At 37.9% G+C, this 14,841-nt stretch overlaps 1 protein-coding gene across 13 annotated transcripts in view; it reads left to right on the forward strand.

Moving 5' to 3' along the window:
• The window catches only part of TENM3 (teneurin transmembrane protein 3), a 1,396,736-nt gene that overhangs the window by 1,061,054 nt on the left and 320,841 nt on the right, over positions 1 to 14,841 (forward strand). For all 13 annotated transcript variants that reach the window (XM_033060171.1, XM_033060177.1, XM_033060178.1 and 10 more), the window contains one exon: positions 12,997 to 13,299. In XM_033060171.1, coding sequence (XP_032916062.1) covers positions 13,068 to 13,299 — 232 coding nt within the window. In that variant the 5' untranslated portion in view covers positions 12,997 to 13,067. The remainder of the gene's footprint in view (positions 1 to 12,996; positions 13,300 to 14,841) is intronic.

A 14,841-nucleotide genomic window follows, 5' to 3' on the forward strand; every position in this document is an offset into this window, starting at 1 on the left:
TCATTTTGCTTTTTAAAAAGAACAACTTTTCTTGTTTATTTTATTTCTTTTATGTCAAATAAGTTTTAAACTGAATTTCTTGTAAGCATCTGCCAAATCCATTTTGTCTTCAGTCCAGTGGGAGAACATAGACTCCCTCAAAAGACTCCCAAGTTGTTTTTTGTTTTTGCTTTTTTTCTTGTGGTTGCATGAAGACCCAGATTCTAGAATTTTATCACCAGGATTGTACTTTGTGAGTCTGAACTGTGTCTTATTTGATGAAGTCAACCTGCTTCATGATTTATGGATAAGGCATTCAGAAATTCAATTGAATACAGAAACTGAGACTGAAGACTGCTTTCTAAGGAAACTGTGTTGTGTCCTGTCTCAAGCATGGCACAGACTGAACAGGTCTGTGCAAGCATTCAGGACTAATATCCTGGTGAGTTAAGATACAACCTCATTAGTTTCTTATATTGTAGCTGTTACTGAATCACTGTGGCATGAATTTAACAATTCTGCAGGACAGTGAGTGCTCTTAAATCAGTAATGTACCAGCCCGTAGAGGTTTTGCTGATCATGCCATGTTTTTGTGAAAGGTAAACAAATACTTTAAATAGGAGATGGAAGATGCAGAGTCACAGCAATGTTTTTGGCTTGCTGATAGACAGTATTTCTCAGGCAGCAGCCCCTGATAAATCTGGCACCTTTGCCAAAAGCTTCTAATTTCTCCCTTAGGAGGAGTCCTAAGGAAATACAGATCAATACATAATTATCAAGTTTTCACTATTTTTAGTGATGCTGGTTTTGTTCCCATAATAAATTTTATTTTAGTTGACTAAAGAGCTAAAAGGAATTTGCAGGCAATTATTTTGATGTTTTTCTAACTTCAAAGTCCAAAACCAGCATAGAATTTTTTTTCTCCTCAATGGTATTTTGCACATTTTACTAACGGTTTTGTAACCTAAAATTAAAAACTTCCATGCATTATTTTTTTATGGGGAGGATTGCCTGTTATTCTTCAGGGGAGACAGAAGAGAGACTACTGAAAAACTTAACTTACATAGCTATAAGAACCTTCCTGCGTTGTCCCTCCAATATCCCCTGATGGTCTTGGTCACTTTTACCATAAGTTTGTGAAGCGACAATTTATCAGCATCTTGCTGGTTTGGAATATACAGTTGCTGAAAGCAAAGGGGAGTTAGATTAGGAGCATACATTTCGCAGGCTGTCCTGACTTAGTTTAGTTAGACATAGTGGGTTTTGTTACTTGAGATTTAGAAGATTACTGCTAATAATACTTTTCCCCATAGCATGTCTTTCATTGGTGGTTTTTATTCATATATATAAATCATCTATGTTGATACATTCATATATGTGCACATAAAATTTTCACTTGCTTTGTACTCTTCAATTAAGCTTTTTAAGCAATAAGAGCTGCAAATGGGTTAAGATCTGATGGGTATCTGTCTAATCATTCCACAGAGCTATAAAATGTCTCTTAGCTTTCCAATCTCTCTTTTACCTTCTTTGCTCTAGTCTCCATCAGTGTATTTCAGACTCTCCACACAAGTCTTTCTCAGTTACAGCTGTGATTTGGTTTTGTTTGCAATGCTTATTGAATGAATGTAAGAATTCTTTGAGTACATTTACTTCTATTCAGTTATTTGGAGACCCTAGCTGACAAAAAGGAATATTAAGATTTCCTTTATCTCTTCTGTTCCCCCATATGAAAGATAAACTCTCCCAGTACCCGCAAAGCACCTCTGTTAAATCCTTTTCTTTCTGCAGCCTGCTTCTTGGAAGCCTCAATTAACTTCAACACAAAAATTATGTTACTAATCCTACCCGGCAGCTCCACGCAGCACTACCAGGCAGTCTGGGTATGAATCGAAGGTGTGGAGTAGTGCATTCATTGTTCCCAGCTGAATGAGCCCTCCCCAGAAGATGAGTATGTCCAGAAATGATAGCTGAGCAGTCTGAACCCCTTCATTCACCCTGCTGGGTGTGCTCATCCTTTCACCTGGGTGCGTTAAGAGCCTATGATATTAATCAGAACGGCTCCAGTCTCAGGGCTTATCTACATCAGTGGTTTTAAAAGTGCACTCTTCTGTCAGCATCGCTGCATCTGCACAATAGATTTTGCTAGCTTAAGCTATGACTTCTAGTAAATTCAGCTGTGCTGCCAGAATTTTTCAGTACAGACCAGACCTCTCAGTACTGTGGTTTTGAGCACGTTCTTGGGCTGTGCAAACACAAACAAGATTTTGATGCCACCAAGTTCGGTCCAGGTGTAAAGGATTTCCTTATTTTCCTAATGCCTGCATTTCTTCAGTCCTGGACCACCCCTCAGGATTGATTTTTTTTTTTTTTTTTTTTTTTTTTTTTTTTTTTTTTTTCCCTGAAAATTTTCTAGGTTCTTCTGAACATAACTAAAATCACCTTGGATTTCCTACTATCTAGAATTCTTCACTTTAGGAGGGACATGAGCCCCTCTGCTTCATTGTGTAGATCAAGAAAGTTTCTAGACCCTGTCTTCTCACGCATTTCATGCCTCTCTCTGTTTCCTCAAAACTAACTCAAGTATCTAGACAATTCAGCAAAAAGATGATGCTTGGAAGTGCCTATACTGGAACTGATGTTTTTGCCCTTAAATATATAATAAGAAAATTGCAAGTAGTTTCATATTTAGTATAAAGCCATGCAAAAAGATGGATGTTCCACTTTGTGTTTCATAATAAAAAGGAATTAGAAATATTTGAAACGGGATAGAAATTAAACTACCTGCTCATCCACCCATGTAGTCCATATGGCCTTGTCTGAGGCATCTTGACCGTGCCTTCTGTGTCCTGTAAATGAGTGGAAACTTACAGTATTCCTGGCTTTGTCTTGTACCTCTGGTTGCTAAACTTACTTGATAAAGCATACAATTACATATTGTTTAGTTCTGATGTGACTGAGCTGTGGATCTGCTCTACAAACACCTATTGGATCTAAAAGGATTTAGCCGATAATTGGGAAATATTTTCATTATTCAGTTATAGTTAATTGTCCATGTGTTTGGAGAAGGAAGCCAAATTTTCCTTTTTGTTGTAAACAATAGAAATAGCCCATTATTTAAAGGTCGCCTTCAGATCTGTTGCTGAAGTAAATTGGATTTTTAGTCAATGCATGTACTGAGACATTCTGAGTATTATATGAAGTGGTAATTTAAAGGACTTAAAGAAGCAACTTCCTCCAAAAGCATAATATGAGGCTGCTCAATGCTTCTTCTAGAAGCTTGTGCTTATTTTGCAAAACTGGAATAATTTGGCAGTGAAGCATATTTTAAAGTTGAGACTTGGTTCTCTGACATGTGAGTGCAGATGCTGTCACTGGGCTCCCCAGCAGCAGGTCAGCTTCATCTCCACAGCTGAAAGTTGGGAACATGTGGAAGCACAGCCAGGTGCTTTACAAGTAACACCTACCAGGGGAAGAGGGGGGCAGCAGGAGGTAGTTCTTTGTCCTACTCCCCCTGCTTCCCAAAGGACGCTTTGAATTATTAAGGATTAATTGTTCTTTAAGTAGTTATGAGAGAGGATTTTGGTTGGTAGTCAGGTAGGGTCATGCCAAACTAGGTTGTGTGAACACTTCCAGAGAGCAATGTGGTTCTTTGAACAAGTAATTACTGTGGGAAATTTTGTGTCTCACATAGCCAAACAACTTATGTTTTAAATGCGTTATTCTTTTGTTTGCCCTAATCAAAGTCTTAGTTCTGTTGAAACTGGAGACAAAACCTGGGAGGTAAGAGTGGAATGGGGTGATTACAGGACAAAAAGTTTTTGTATGACCTTTAAGGTAAGGCTAAAAATCTGGTGCAATGAAAGGGATGCTTTGAAAGAGAGTTAGAACAGGGATTACAGAAAGGAAGTGATCCAGCAGGGCAAACAACCTCCAACCTTTACTGTCTGCTGATGTTGGATTGTGGTAAAGAAGAGACAATTAGAGGTTGTGACAAGAGGACACAGCTTGTGCAGAGAGGGAAGCAGGAACCTGGGGAGTATAGAGGAACACATGACAGCTGATACCGTCTGAATGGATGGGATAGTTAAATACAGTAGTAGGAATTGCTAATGTGAACATAATCAAGTTAAACAGTACTTTACTACATCTTATGGTGGAGTTTGTAAATAATTTTTACACTGCTGCATTAGGAGTAGTAAGTGAATGTTGTGACAGTATGAATATTGAGTACTCATTTCTGTGGGGATGTTTCATTACGTTTGGGAATTTTCTTGTTTGTATCTTTGTGGTTTTGATTTGTTGTTATTTGAGAAAGTCAGGGGGACAAGGGGATAACTTTGAACAAAACAGAGTTCCTGAGCACTAAAACAATTGTTAGCATGCCTTAAAAATCTTACTAGTCATTCTTTATAGAGATGAGTCACTAAATAATTCTCCAAGTTACCAGGCTGCAACAGTATCCTCATTATAATGAGACTAGGACTGAAAAATCTGGTTACCTGTCAGATCATGAGGGAAGGGAAAATCTTGTGAATTACTCCTGTTTATGTGGAATTTCAGTTTTCACTATGAGAAACTGTACTTGAAAATCAAGGCTAATGCTGTATGTGTATCCTATGTCATGCAACCAGAGCAATAGCTTCAGCACCTACACTTAGCTATTTTTTTCTTCCCTCCCATGTGTCCTCAATGACATCCTTGTTACAGTTTCCTCAGGTCCTCCTTTAATTTCCAGACACCTTCAGAGTAATATTTTCGCTCAGCCTTGTGACTGTATGCCCAGCTCTTGCATGTCACATGTAATATACTTCATTTCCCTTATGGTGACTTGAGAGATGTATTGTTTTTGAAACCTCACTACTGTCAAATTGTTTGAAATTAACTCTGAGTTGTTGAAGGGGGTCTTGAATGATCGACAGCCTGTTCAGATGGTGAAGCTGACATACTGAGAGCTTTGTTCTCCAAACAGAAATACAGAAATGACTGTGCTGTGCTCCGTGCTTGGGGACTCAGGGACTTTAGCACCTCTGCTGATGTTCATGGTTTGTTATATGTTGTTCTTGTTTCAGATCCTCCATCCCACTTGTTTTAGTTTTAAAAATCCCTAGATTTTTGTATATTTGTTCCACAACAAAAGAGGACTCTATGGAAGGGCTCTGAGCCGGTGCAAAAGTAGATTTGGGAGACATGATTCAAGAAGAAATTATATTTTCATATATTAGGATACCATTAAGATAGATTGAGTAAGAGCAGTGACAGAAGAAAAGTGTGTAAAAGACGATGATGGCATAAAGGATTACTTTCATGTTTAAAGGAGTAAAGGGAAATACTTGGGACTTTTAAGTTGCTGCTAAGTAATGAATTGCCCAGTGCTGACTCTACGAGTTTAATAAAAACGAGTCACGACGTTCTTAGCTTCTTTGTTCTCTTCCTCCACTCCTTTTTTCTCTTAAACTCTTTTCTCTTTTGCTGTGTTGCTTGTCTTCCCCAGTGTTGCCATAATGAGTGCTACTGAGTGCTTCTCTCTGCTCTCTCCTTTGTGTCTTGGGCTTTTGTTAGTAATTTTTTCTTTACACTGCAGCATTTCTACTCTCTTAACTTCCTTTCCCTGTCTTTTTATTGCATATCCTCAACCTCCGTTTTACTGAAGAAGCACACATTATTACTCTTTTGGTCTTCATGTTCCCTTTGTCACACAGCTCTTTCAGCCCTTGAGACAAAACACTTTTTGTAGAAATCCCCCACATTAGAGGTACATGCTTCTGCTCAAGGTCAGGGCTCATGACAGTTCCTGCAAACCATTGCTCCAAAGGAGGAACAGAAACTCTCAGTGTAACCCTGTACCAAGTTCCTCTGAAGAGTCTGTTCCAGCTGGTCCAGTGTCTCAGCCCTCCCTCCTTGCAAGCTGTGGGTTTTCTGCAGGGGCTGCTTGATGACTGAATAACCAGCACAGCCCCAGGCTGCATCTGTGTGGCCTCCTTGGGGTTATTTTCAGTTTTGTCTTAAGGTTTGTAGCCTTGCTGAGGAGGGGCTTCTGGCATGCAGAAATAGCTGTAGCTCCATCTCGAAAGCTTCTATATGGTCCTCATACCCTCCCAGGAAAATGCAATCCTGAGAAATGCTCCCTTGACTCCCATAATTACATTGTATTTCTGCCCATATGAGGGAAAGTATGAGGTGTTCTTTCCCTCAACTCCCAAGGATTTCAATTTTACGTAATGGCACCAATATTATTATAAAAACATCAACCTCTGTGACTAATCAGGATGCTGTAGAACTCTTTATCTTGCTGTTTTCCTGACTCTTATTGCAGGAAACTTCTGTAATGAATGTAGAGTACATTTATTTTTTTGTTTATTCTGTCTCTAATGTAGTTAAGATTTTTAGATAGATTATGTAAAGTAACTTCTATATTAACATTGCATCCTGTTGTGATGTTAGATATGAGTGTTCTGTTCCCTTGCCTGATGCAGAAAAATGCAAAATAATTTTACTTGTCTTACTTATTATTTCTTTTTTTGCGTGTGTGTTTTTGTTACCTTTTTTGCTGGCATTTTTTTGTTTGTTTGTTTTTAATTTGATTCTAAAATATGGGGTTAGTGACTTAAGGAGGCTTCTTTTAAATTTTAGTTTGTGAACTGTCTGTCTGACAGGCCATCTGTTTCTCACTCCCCCCTAGGAAGGCTGTCTTGGGATGCATTCTCTCTAGTTTCTATGCTGGAAGACAGACTTTTTATATTAAGAAGTGAGTTTCTAGGTATGATGACCTGAAATGTCCATGTATTAAGAGTCATCAGTTTGACTAATGGCACACCATGGCTACAGATCATCCTAAGCACCTCTTCAAAGTGTCATTTTTCCAGCTCAGTTGATTTCTGACACATCTCACTTTATCAGCCATTGAAGTGGAAATTTCATCACTCTTTTATGCTTTTTGAGTTTTTCTTAGTATTTGTTTGTAATAGGTTTTATGGGTGATTAGTTGTGTGAATTGTGAAGTTTTTTTGTGGACAGAAGATTTTCTTAATTTTTGAATATTGTACCTAAGCTTTTAAATCTACTTGTTAGCATGTATCAGTTGAATCTTGCTTTGTTCTTCTGCTATTAAGAAGCTGTTAAATACTACACCTAGTGCAATTTGTATCTAATGCAATATTTACATTCATTTAATCTGATCAACAATTACAGGTATAAAGGAAATTATTATTAAAGGAAAATAATGACATTGCAGACATGTATCTATTGAACAGCACTACTTAGATGATATTTTCAGCAGCTGTTGTCAATGCAGAGAATAGGAACGGTCTTGGCTTTCAGCTTGTAAAATCCTCTGCTCTTATTCCAGACTGCAGTTCAAGCCTGCTTCTTCTCCCATAAATCTTAGGGTTCTTGTACTGCTTGTGTTTATATAGAATCACCAAAGCAGATTTGGCCCCCATTTAAAGCAAGTGTTCAATTGTGCTTTTACCTAGGAGTCATTGTGGAAGGATCAATGACTCTTCATTTGTAATAATGGTAATTAATATAAAAAATAACAATAATTCAATAATAATGTAGCTCTCTGCAGCTAGGAATACTATGATTCTTTGGAGTGTCTAAGTTTTTATACTTAGATGCTGGGAGGGAAGCTTGTGGTATGTAATATGTAAGTTCCTTCCTTGTCTCAGTTTTGCTGGCCTTGGGGAGGGAAGAAGGGCTCTGCTCCAACAGCTTGCTGCTTTCCTTGCTGCTCCTTGAGACTGAGGAGAGATCTCGTTTGTGCTTCCTTGTATTTCAAATTCTCTTACTGTTCTCCTGTAACAGAGAAATATACAAATTTTATCTTTCCATTTTTTAATATTTTCTATTCCAGCTCTGTATATATTAATGACTATCATTATTCTTAGTACTAATTCTGGTTTTGCTTTGTATGTTTGGAGATGCCTAAAATGGATATAGATGTTGAAAGGGACTATACTAGATCCATAAATCAACCCAAGCAGTGACATCATCTTTTCTATACAATTATCTTGTCATCTCATCTTGGCAACAGACATATTTTATTTCTTACCTGTTTACTATTTCATGCTTCTGTAGATTTTTAGATATCAAAGGACATAAAATACTGAGGCATAGTTAGACTTCTTAGTTAAGTATATTGATATTCATTGAATCATGTTTAATGCTGGGAGAAGTTTCTCCAAGTTCTCCAAGAGATAGGGAGGGAGCACTGTGTACCTTAGGCATGATTGACATCCTGCTGCCAAACTGCAGCCACCCTTTGAGGAGCTCAGAGTTCAAGGTGCTGAATGAAATGCAATATTTTTCTATAACATTTTAAATGCCTGCAGGCATGCTGAAGTTGTACCTGGGTGTTTTGGATAACACTGTAACATGACCTTAATGCCTTTTTGACATTTTACCAATTAAGTATGTCTGTGTTGCAGTGTAGAACTGAAGTATCAAGGGCTTTTAAAGAAAAAAGTAATTGTGATTTGTTTGTTTTTGGTTTTTTTTTTTCTTTTTCACTACATTGACTTTATTTCAGGTTGCAATAGATGACTAAGGGAAACGGTTGAAAAGCTGTCTTGGTAAATTTTAAATGCAGTGTAAAACTTCTAATAGACATTAGTTAGCTTTGTCTGTGTCTGAGCCATCAGTCATTAAAGCTCTTGTGGTAGCTTTGACACTCTGTGTGAACATGCCTTATGCTCAGTTTTGGTATTTAAACTTGGTGTCTCTACAACACTTAAAGTAAAAGAAGGAATTTTGATTGTTTATTTGTTGTAATTATTAATTGCACATAACTGATCAGAATTGGTAATTAAATATTGTGCTGAATGTAGCTAAATGACACATCAGGAAATGATCTCTTTGATCCCAATGACCTGATCAAAAGAATTGCTTCTCTTCTTCTTTCCTTCTAAATTAGGTTGAAAGAAATATTTAAGTATTAATTTTAAAATAAGCATCTTCTCTTTATAGTTTCAAGTTGTTTTTAAAATTTGGAGTGAGACTGGGAAAGTAGATTCTGAGCCTGCAATCAGCTAAGCCATGTAGAGAAATGGGCTGAGCATGACGATGAGAGCTGCCATGTCAGCCTGTGATCAGTGAACACCCTTCTGTGTCATTCAGCCAGGAGCCTCTAACACTGGAGAGATCACTGAAGAGGTCATGGGAGATCCCTGTGCTCAGTAACACAGAGGACCATCTTCAGTTTTAATGCTTTCAAAACTATTACACAGAAACTTGAAGTAGTGGCATGCACCAGTGAAATCTTTTTCTTTTCTGCAGTCCATGCAGGCTGTCTTACATTAGCATTGCAATATAACACATGCAGCAGTGTATAGCACTGACTAACATCCTTTTGTGAGTGTGTTAGTCGTTCAATAGCTTTGAAAATATTGCTCTATGAAAATTACTTCATTTACTTGGGGTGAAGCAACCTTTATAGACCATAAATATTGACATATGGGCAAAAATTCCTTGCAGATGAAAGCAAGTGTTTTATAATACATCACAAAATAAATGTAATTCTCTTTGGTTTAAGATTTTAATCTGATTTTGTAAATTAGTTGCTGTGCATTTGACTATCCCCGTCAAAACCCTGAGATGTAGCTTTAATATTATAGAAAATAGAAGAAAGGAAAAAAAGGAAATATGATCAAATTTGTGTAGAAGTGGTTCATTTAAATCTGAGGATTTGAATGAGTAACCTTGTTAGTATTTTGGTAGTGATCTTTCAAAGAAAGGGGCTGAGTAGATGCTGTAAATGACAGCTTGTTTTTTTTAAAAATAATTTTCTCAATAATTGAAAACACTTCTCTCTTGGGTGTAAGAAATGTTTTCTAGGGAAAAATAAGGGGTGAGTCATAATAGGACAAGTAAAGATCTAGTAAAGCCATCTGCAAGTCTCCTTTTGTTTGACTTTTCACTGCTGACTTACCCTACTTAAACATTAAATCTGATATTTGTTTCTGTGTTTTGCAAATATGCTTGTCTTCTCTCTTTACTGTGATCAGACAGCAAGTAGAAAGAACATTTATTTGTAGACAGATCTCTAGGATAGCTCTTATTCTGTCTTTTTTTCGATATGTGTGTTAATTCACTGATGTAATAAATCCAAAGACACAAACCTGAGGATGTTAAGTGTTTCCTAAGATTTGCTAAGAGATACTATTAATTTTTAAAGTCAAAAGCTGCTGAAAGTAAACAGGCATTTTGTATAATGCCAGATTCAAAAAGATCTGGTTCTTAAAACCTAAAAGGTTTGTTTTGTTGTTTGTTTTGGGTTGTTTTTTCAAAAATGCCCACAAATAATCCAGTAGTCCTCATTATTCTGGCAGGATAATCACTGCTGAAGTGTCTCCATAAAGCAGTGCTGTTAAACAGCTTGCATTTTTTTAACCTTTTCATTCTTTGCCTGGAGAGGCAATAGATAACCCAGAGAACTGCTTTTTGAAGTTTTATTAAATTCATTGACTTCCATGGGAAGCAGATCAGTACTTCATGCTACAGCACAGATTAAATCTTTGAGGATTTTAGATTGGTGTAGTAACAATATATTGTGAAAATGAGAGTTTGGGTTGCTGGTTTGGCTTTCATTGTACTGGTTTGTTTGGGGTTTTTTTAACATTAGAAAGGATTTTTGAAACTTGAATTAAAATAAAAATTATTTCTTCTTTGTTGGTGAACAGTCCTAATGGTGAATAGTGTGTGTCAGTTTTCCCATGGTGCAGTTTAGAGACCCTAGGAATTAGTGGCCCTTTAAAGTCTTGACGTGCTTAGATGAAAGGGGAGATAAGCTTTTCACTGCAAAGGAATTCCTATGTGTACTACTTAGTAATTGTTTCTAAAAAATCAAAATTTCCCTTTAGTATTAACAAAACACAGAGTTTATAATATGTCTAGCAAACTGATTTTTCCTGGAAAGTACTTGCATTTATTAGTAAATAAAATGTTTTAAAATCTGAGTGTTTCATATAAGCTAGAAAGATGTGCTACCTGGGTATACGAGCATTCTAATAGTCATAAATTTAATAAACTGTTGTGTTATAATTTTTTTTTTATCATGTAAAAATTTCAGTTAACCACTTAAAGTTTGGAAATATAAAAGTAGAAGATTATTTCCTTAAATGGAAGGCTTTGGAGTTTTATCCTGGAGTCTAAGCTGAGCTTCACATAGGCCAAGAAATGGAAAAAAACCTTTTTGGAAAATTGCAAAACAAAATTATAAAGGACTGTCTCTTGTTCACAAACATGAGTTATGGCTCTGTAGTAAATTAAATACTCTCTAAAAATATTTTAAGGAGTGACAACTAGTTTGATATTAAGTGTTTAAACAAGTGAAGAGTTATAAAGCAAGCTTATTTTTGCTGAAGAGAGTAAAAGGAGTTTGCTGTTGCTTTGTGATATGTGTTGCTGTGTGATATGAGTATGCTTTCTCAGCTGTTTAAGGATAAAAATTATATTCTATATTTTAGCACTTCTCTTTAAACAACAAAAACAAAAATTCCAGGCTTTCTTTCTGTCAGAAATGTAGGTGTTTTAGTTGAGGGTGCAGGATCCAAGAAATGAAACTTAGAAGTCTTGTTTTGAAAATAAGTCAGTGAAATATTAAAGCAAAATAAATACTAATAAAAATATGATTCTTACAGTAATATTAAAATTTTGAGGGTGAAAAAAGCTGTTTCTGACTGCCATTTACAAATCAAATATTTTCTTGCTTTCCAGCACATCTTACATAAAATATACTGGCTTGAGTAAACCTTCCTGTACATCACCTGTGTTGTTTCTGTAGCTTGCTGTGAATTATGAGTACATGTTCTCTGATGAGAATAATTTTCTTAGAATTGAAATTGCAATAAAAATTATAGAAGTCTTAAAGTACAGTAAATTCATGAATACAAGCCGCACTGAGTATAAGCCGCATCGCCAGGTGTTGGCAAACATTTTGTTTGTTGTCCATAAATAAGCCGCACCTGAGTATAAGCCGCTCTGTGTTCGCAGCGAGGACCCGCGTGCAACAAAGTTGCCAAATAGTAACAGAACTGCAGCAGGGCGGGGTTTACTGGCTCGGCTCGGGGCTGCCGACAGAACCCACCGGCACCTGCGGCGGCGGTGGGAGGCGGGGATGTAGCCTGCCTGCTCCTGCGGCGGCGGCACGCGGGGACGGGAGCCCCCCGAGCTGCGGGGCCAAGCAGGAGAGATCCCCTGCTTCCCCTGAGCCGCGGGGCCAAGCAGGAGAGAGCCCCTGCTTCCCCCGAGCTGCAGGGCTAAGCAGGAGAGAGCTGCCCCGCCTTCCCCCAAGCCACGGGGCCAGCAGGAGGGAGCTGCCCCGCCTTCCCCACCCCCTGTGCTGCCTGCACAGAGCAGCTCCACCCGTCGCGCAACAGAGTAACCAAGTTGTAACAACCGCGTAAATGCAGGGTTTTACTGGCAGGAGCTCGACTTTGCAGTTTGCACTGACTTGGTTTGCACTCCCGGGGTTGAAAATGTCAGAAAATTATTCACATATTGACCACTCCTGAGTATTAGCTGCATTTCCGGTATGGGAGTAAAATTTTGGTCAAAACGGTGCGGCTTGTATTCGTGAAATTACTGTATACAAAAAAAGTATAAATCCCCAAACATTAAAACCACAAGTTTCCAACAAGCAGAAGAAAGCCAGATTTCCATTAAAGCATGCAGATTTCTCCGAAAAAGGAAAAACCAGCTTACCCAGAGACAGACCTTAGGCAACTAACATATTCCTAAAGCTGAACAACTACTATTTTCCCAGTCGGTTCTCTGCTCCAATCACTCTCTGCTTTTGATCTATTAATCTGTTGTATAAAACTGAGTAGCATTGTGTTGATGTTTTTCATAAGAATTTTTTTGCTAATGTCATGCATGGAGCTCTGGCAAGTGTTACAGAAGTGTTTCTCACCCATTGCTGAGCAGATCTTTCTTTCTGTTCCAGACAGTTGGGGATCAATTACAGCAATTAGAGATCATTGTAACACATCAATGGTTGTCTTTCTAATTTTATTATAGGTGAATGTAAGCTGAATGTAGAGAAGACTTCCAAATAAGCTGGGCTGATGTGTGCAGAGAAGGAATGAAGTATGGATGTGAAGGAACGTAGGCCTTACTGCTCCCTGACAAAGAGCAGACGGGACAAAGAACGGCGCTATACAAATTCTTCTGCAGAAAATGAGGAGTGCAGAGTGCCTACTCAGAAGTCTTACAGCTCCAGTGAAACCTTGAAAGCTTTTGATCATGATTCCTCTCGGTTACTGTATGGAAACCGGGTAAAAGATTTGGTCCACAGAGAAGCAGATGAGTATACCAGACAAGGTAGGCAAAATGTTTGAATTCAGAGCGTATAATTCATTAGTTCTAAGGCATTCTTGCTGCAGGAACAGTTTCATCAGTTTTGGTAATACTCTACACACATAGTACACTTCCGTTGTATCTCCACAAACATTTTACAAAGATGGGGAAGCATTGTGTACCATCTTTGGAATAAATAATATAAGATGCACAGGAAGTAAATGACCTGTGTTGGGCAATGGGTCAGTGACAATATTGCAGGGTCAAGTGTGAAGCATTCAGGCCTTACAATTTAAAAACAGACCCCCAGTTATTTGGCTCATTAATAGGTTACCGAAAAGTTTGCCATTCCAGTATATCTAAAAATATAAATAATTTTAAAAATATTTAAAAATAGACAAATACAAGTGTTCCAAGAAGGCCAAGCCCTATGAAGAGATTTGTGGAAACATAGTATGTATGGATGAGCATACAAATAATTTATTAGCTCAGCGCTTTTATATTTTAGCTTCCAATGGCAGTAACAAAGCACTGTTCAGTCAGTAAGATAAATTAGTTCGCAATTTGTGTGTTTGGGTTTGTTGGACGATTTTTTTTAGTGGTTATCTTTGATATATAACCAGATGGTAGTAAGTTGCTAAAGCTCACTGTTGGGTTTTTGAGTTCAGGACTGGAGTGACATGAGAAGGCTAGATATCCATCGAGATGCTCAGAAGTTGACTGAATATGGTTCTCTTGCTACATTACTGTAGGTGTCTGTGCTTGAGCACAGGGCTTGGATTAGATGATCTCAAGAGATCCCTTTTGATCTCAGGGATTCTGAGTGATTTAACTCGGCTCCAATTAGGGTTCAGCACTGACGCATCACTTCTGGATTCAAAACTGTAGTGTCTGGAATTGATACTTCTAGATTTCCACAACTAAGCTACAGTGATTTCACGATTATAAGCCGCATCATTTTGACTAAAATTTTGGTCCGGACCCAGAAGTGCAGCTTATAATCAGGTGCGACTTATACATGGACAAATAATGGAAAGTTGCTGTTTTAGTTTGGAGGACAGGTGTCTACTGAGAAAGGCAGGAACTTCTCTTTGAAATGGAGAATGTAAACCCCCTCCCTTCAAATTATTATAATTTTGAAATCAAGGGGCTTTCAGGCAAAAATATGGGAATTAGGAATAACAGTTCTTTTCTAGGGAAATTAAAATAGAAATACAGTACTACAAAGAAACAAACTCCAAATCCTGACAAAGTCAGAGTACAACCTGACACCCCGTCAGGCAGGGTGTTGGTAGCAGTCCCATTCCATGGTGGTTGCAGTCCTCTTGCAGTGACAGATGTGATTCACTTGAAGCAGTGCTCCTGTACAAGGTGCAGTTTCCCTCTGGAGGTCCAGTGGTGATGTGGAGAAATCCAGTTTTCCTCTGGAGTCCAGTGGAGAAAAGGGCTCCCTTAGTGTCCCAAAACCTCTGTTTTTATTTTGGTAAGAAATGTTGGGCTCTTCCCCCTGGCTGGAGCAACTTCCAATGGGATGAAGTAATTTTATCAGTCACACAGTGAGACTCA

The sequence above is a fragment of the Catharus ustulatus genome, chromosome 5 (genome assembly GCF_009819885.2).
Source record: "Catharus ustulatus isolate bCatUst1 chromosome 5, bCatUst1.pri.v2, whole genome shotgun sequence".
Taxonomy (NCBI): domain Eukaryota; kingdom Metazoa; phylum Chordata; class Aves; order Passeriformes; family Turdidae; genus Catharus; species Catharus ustulatus.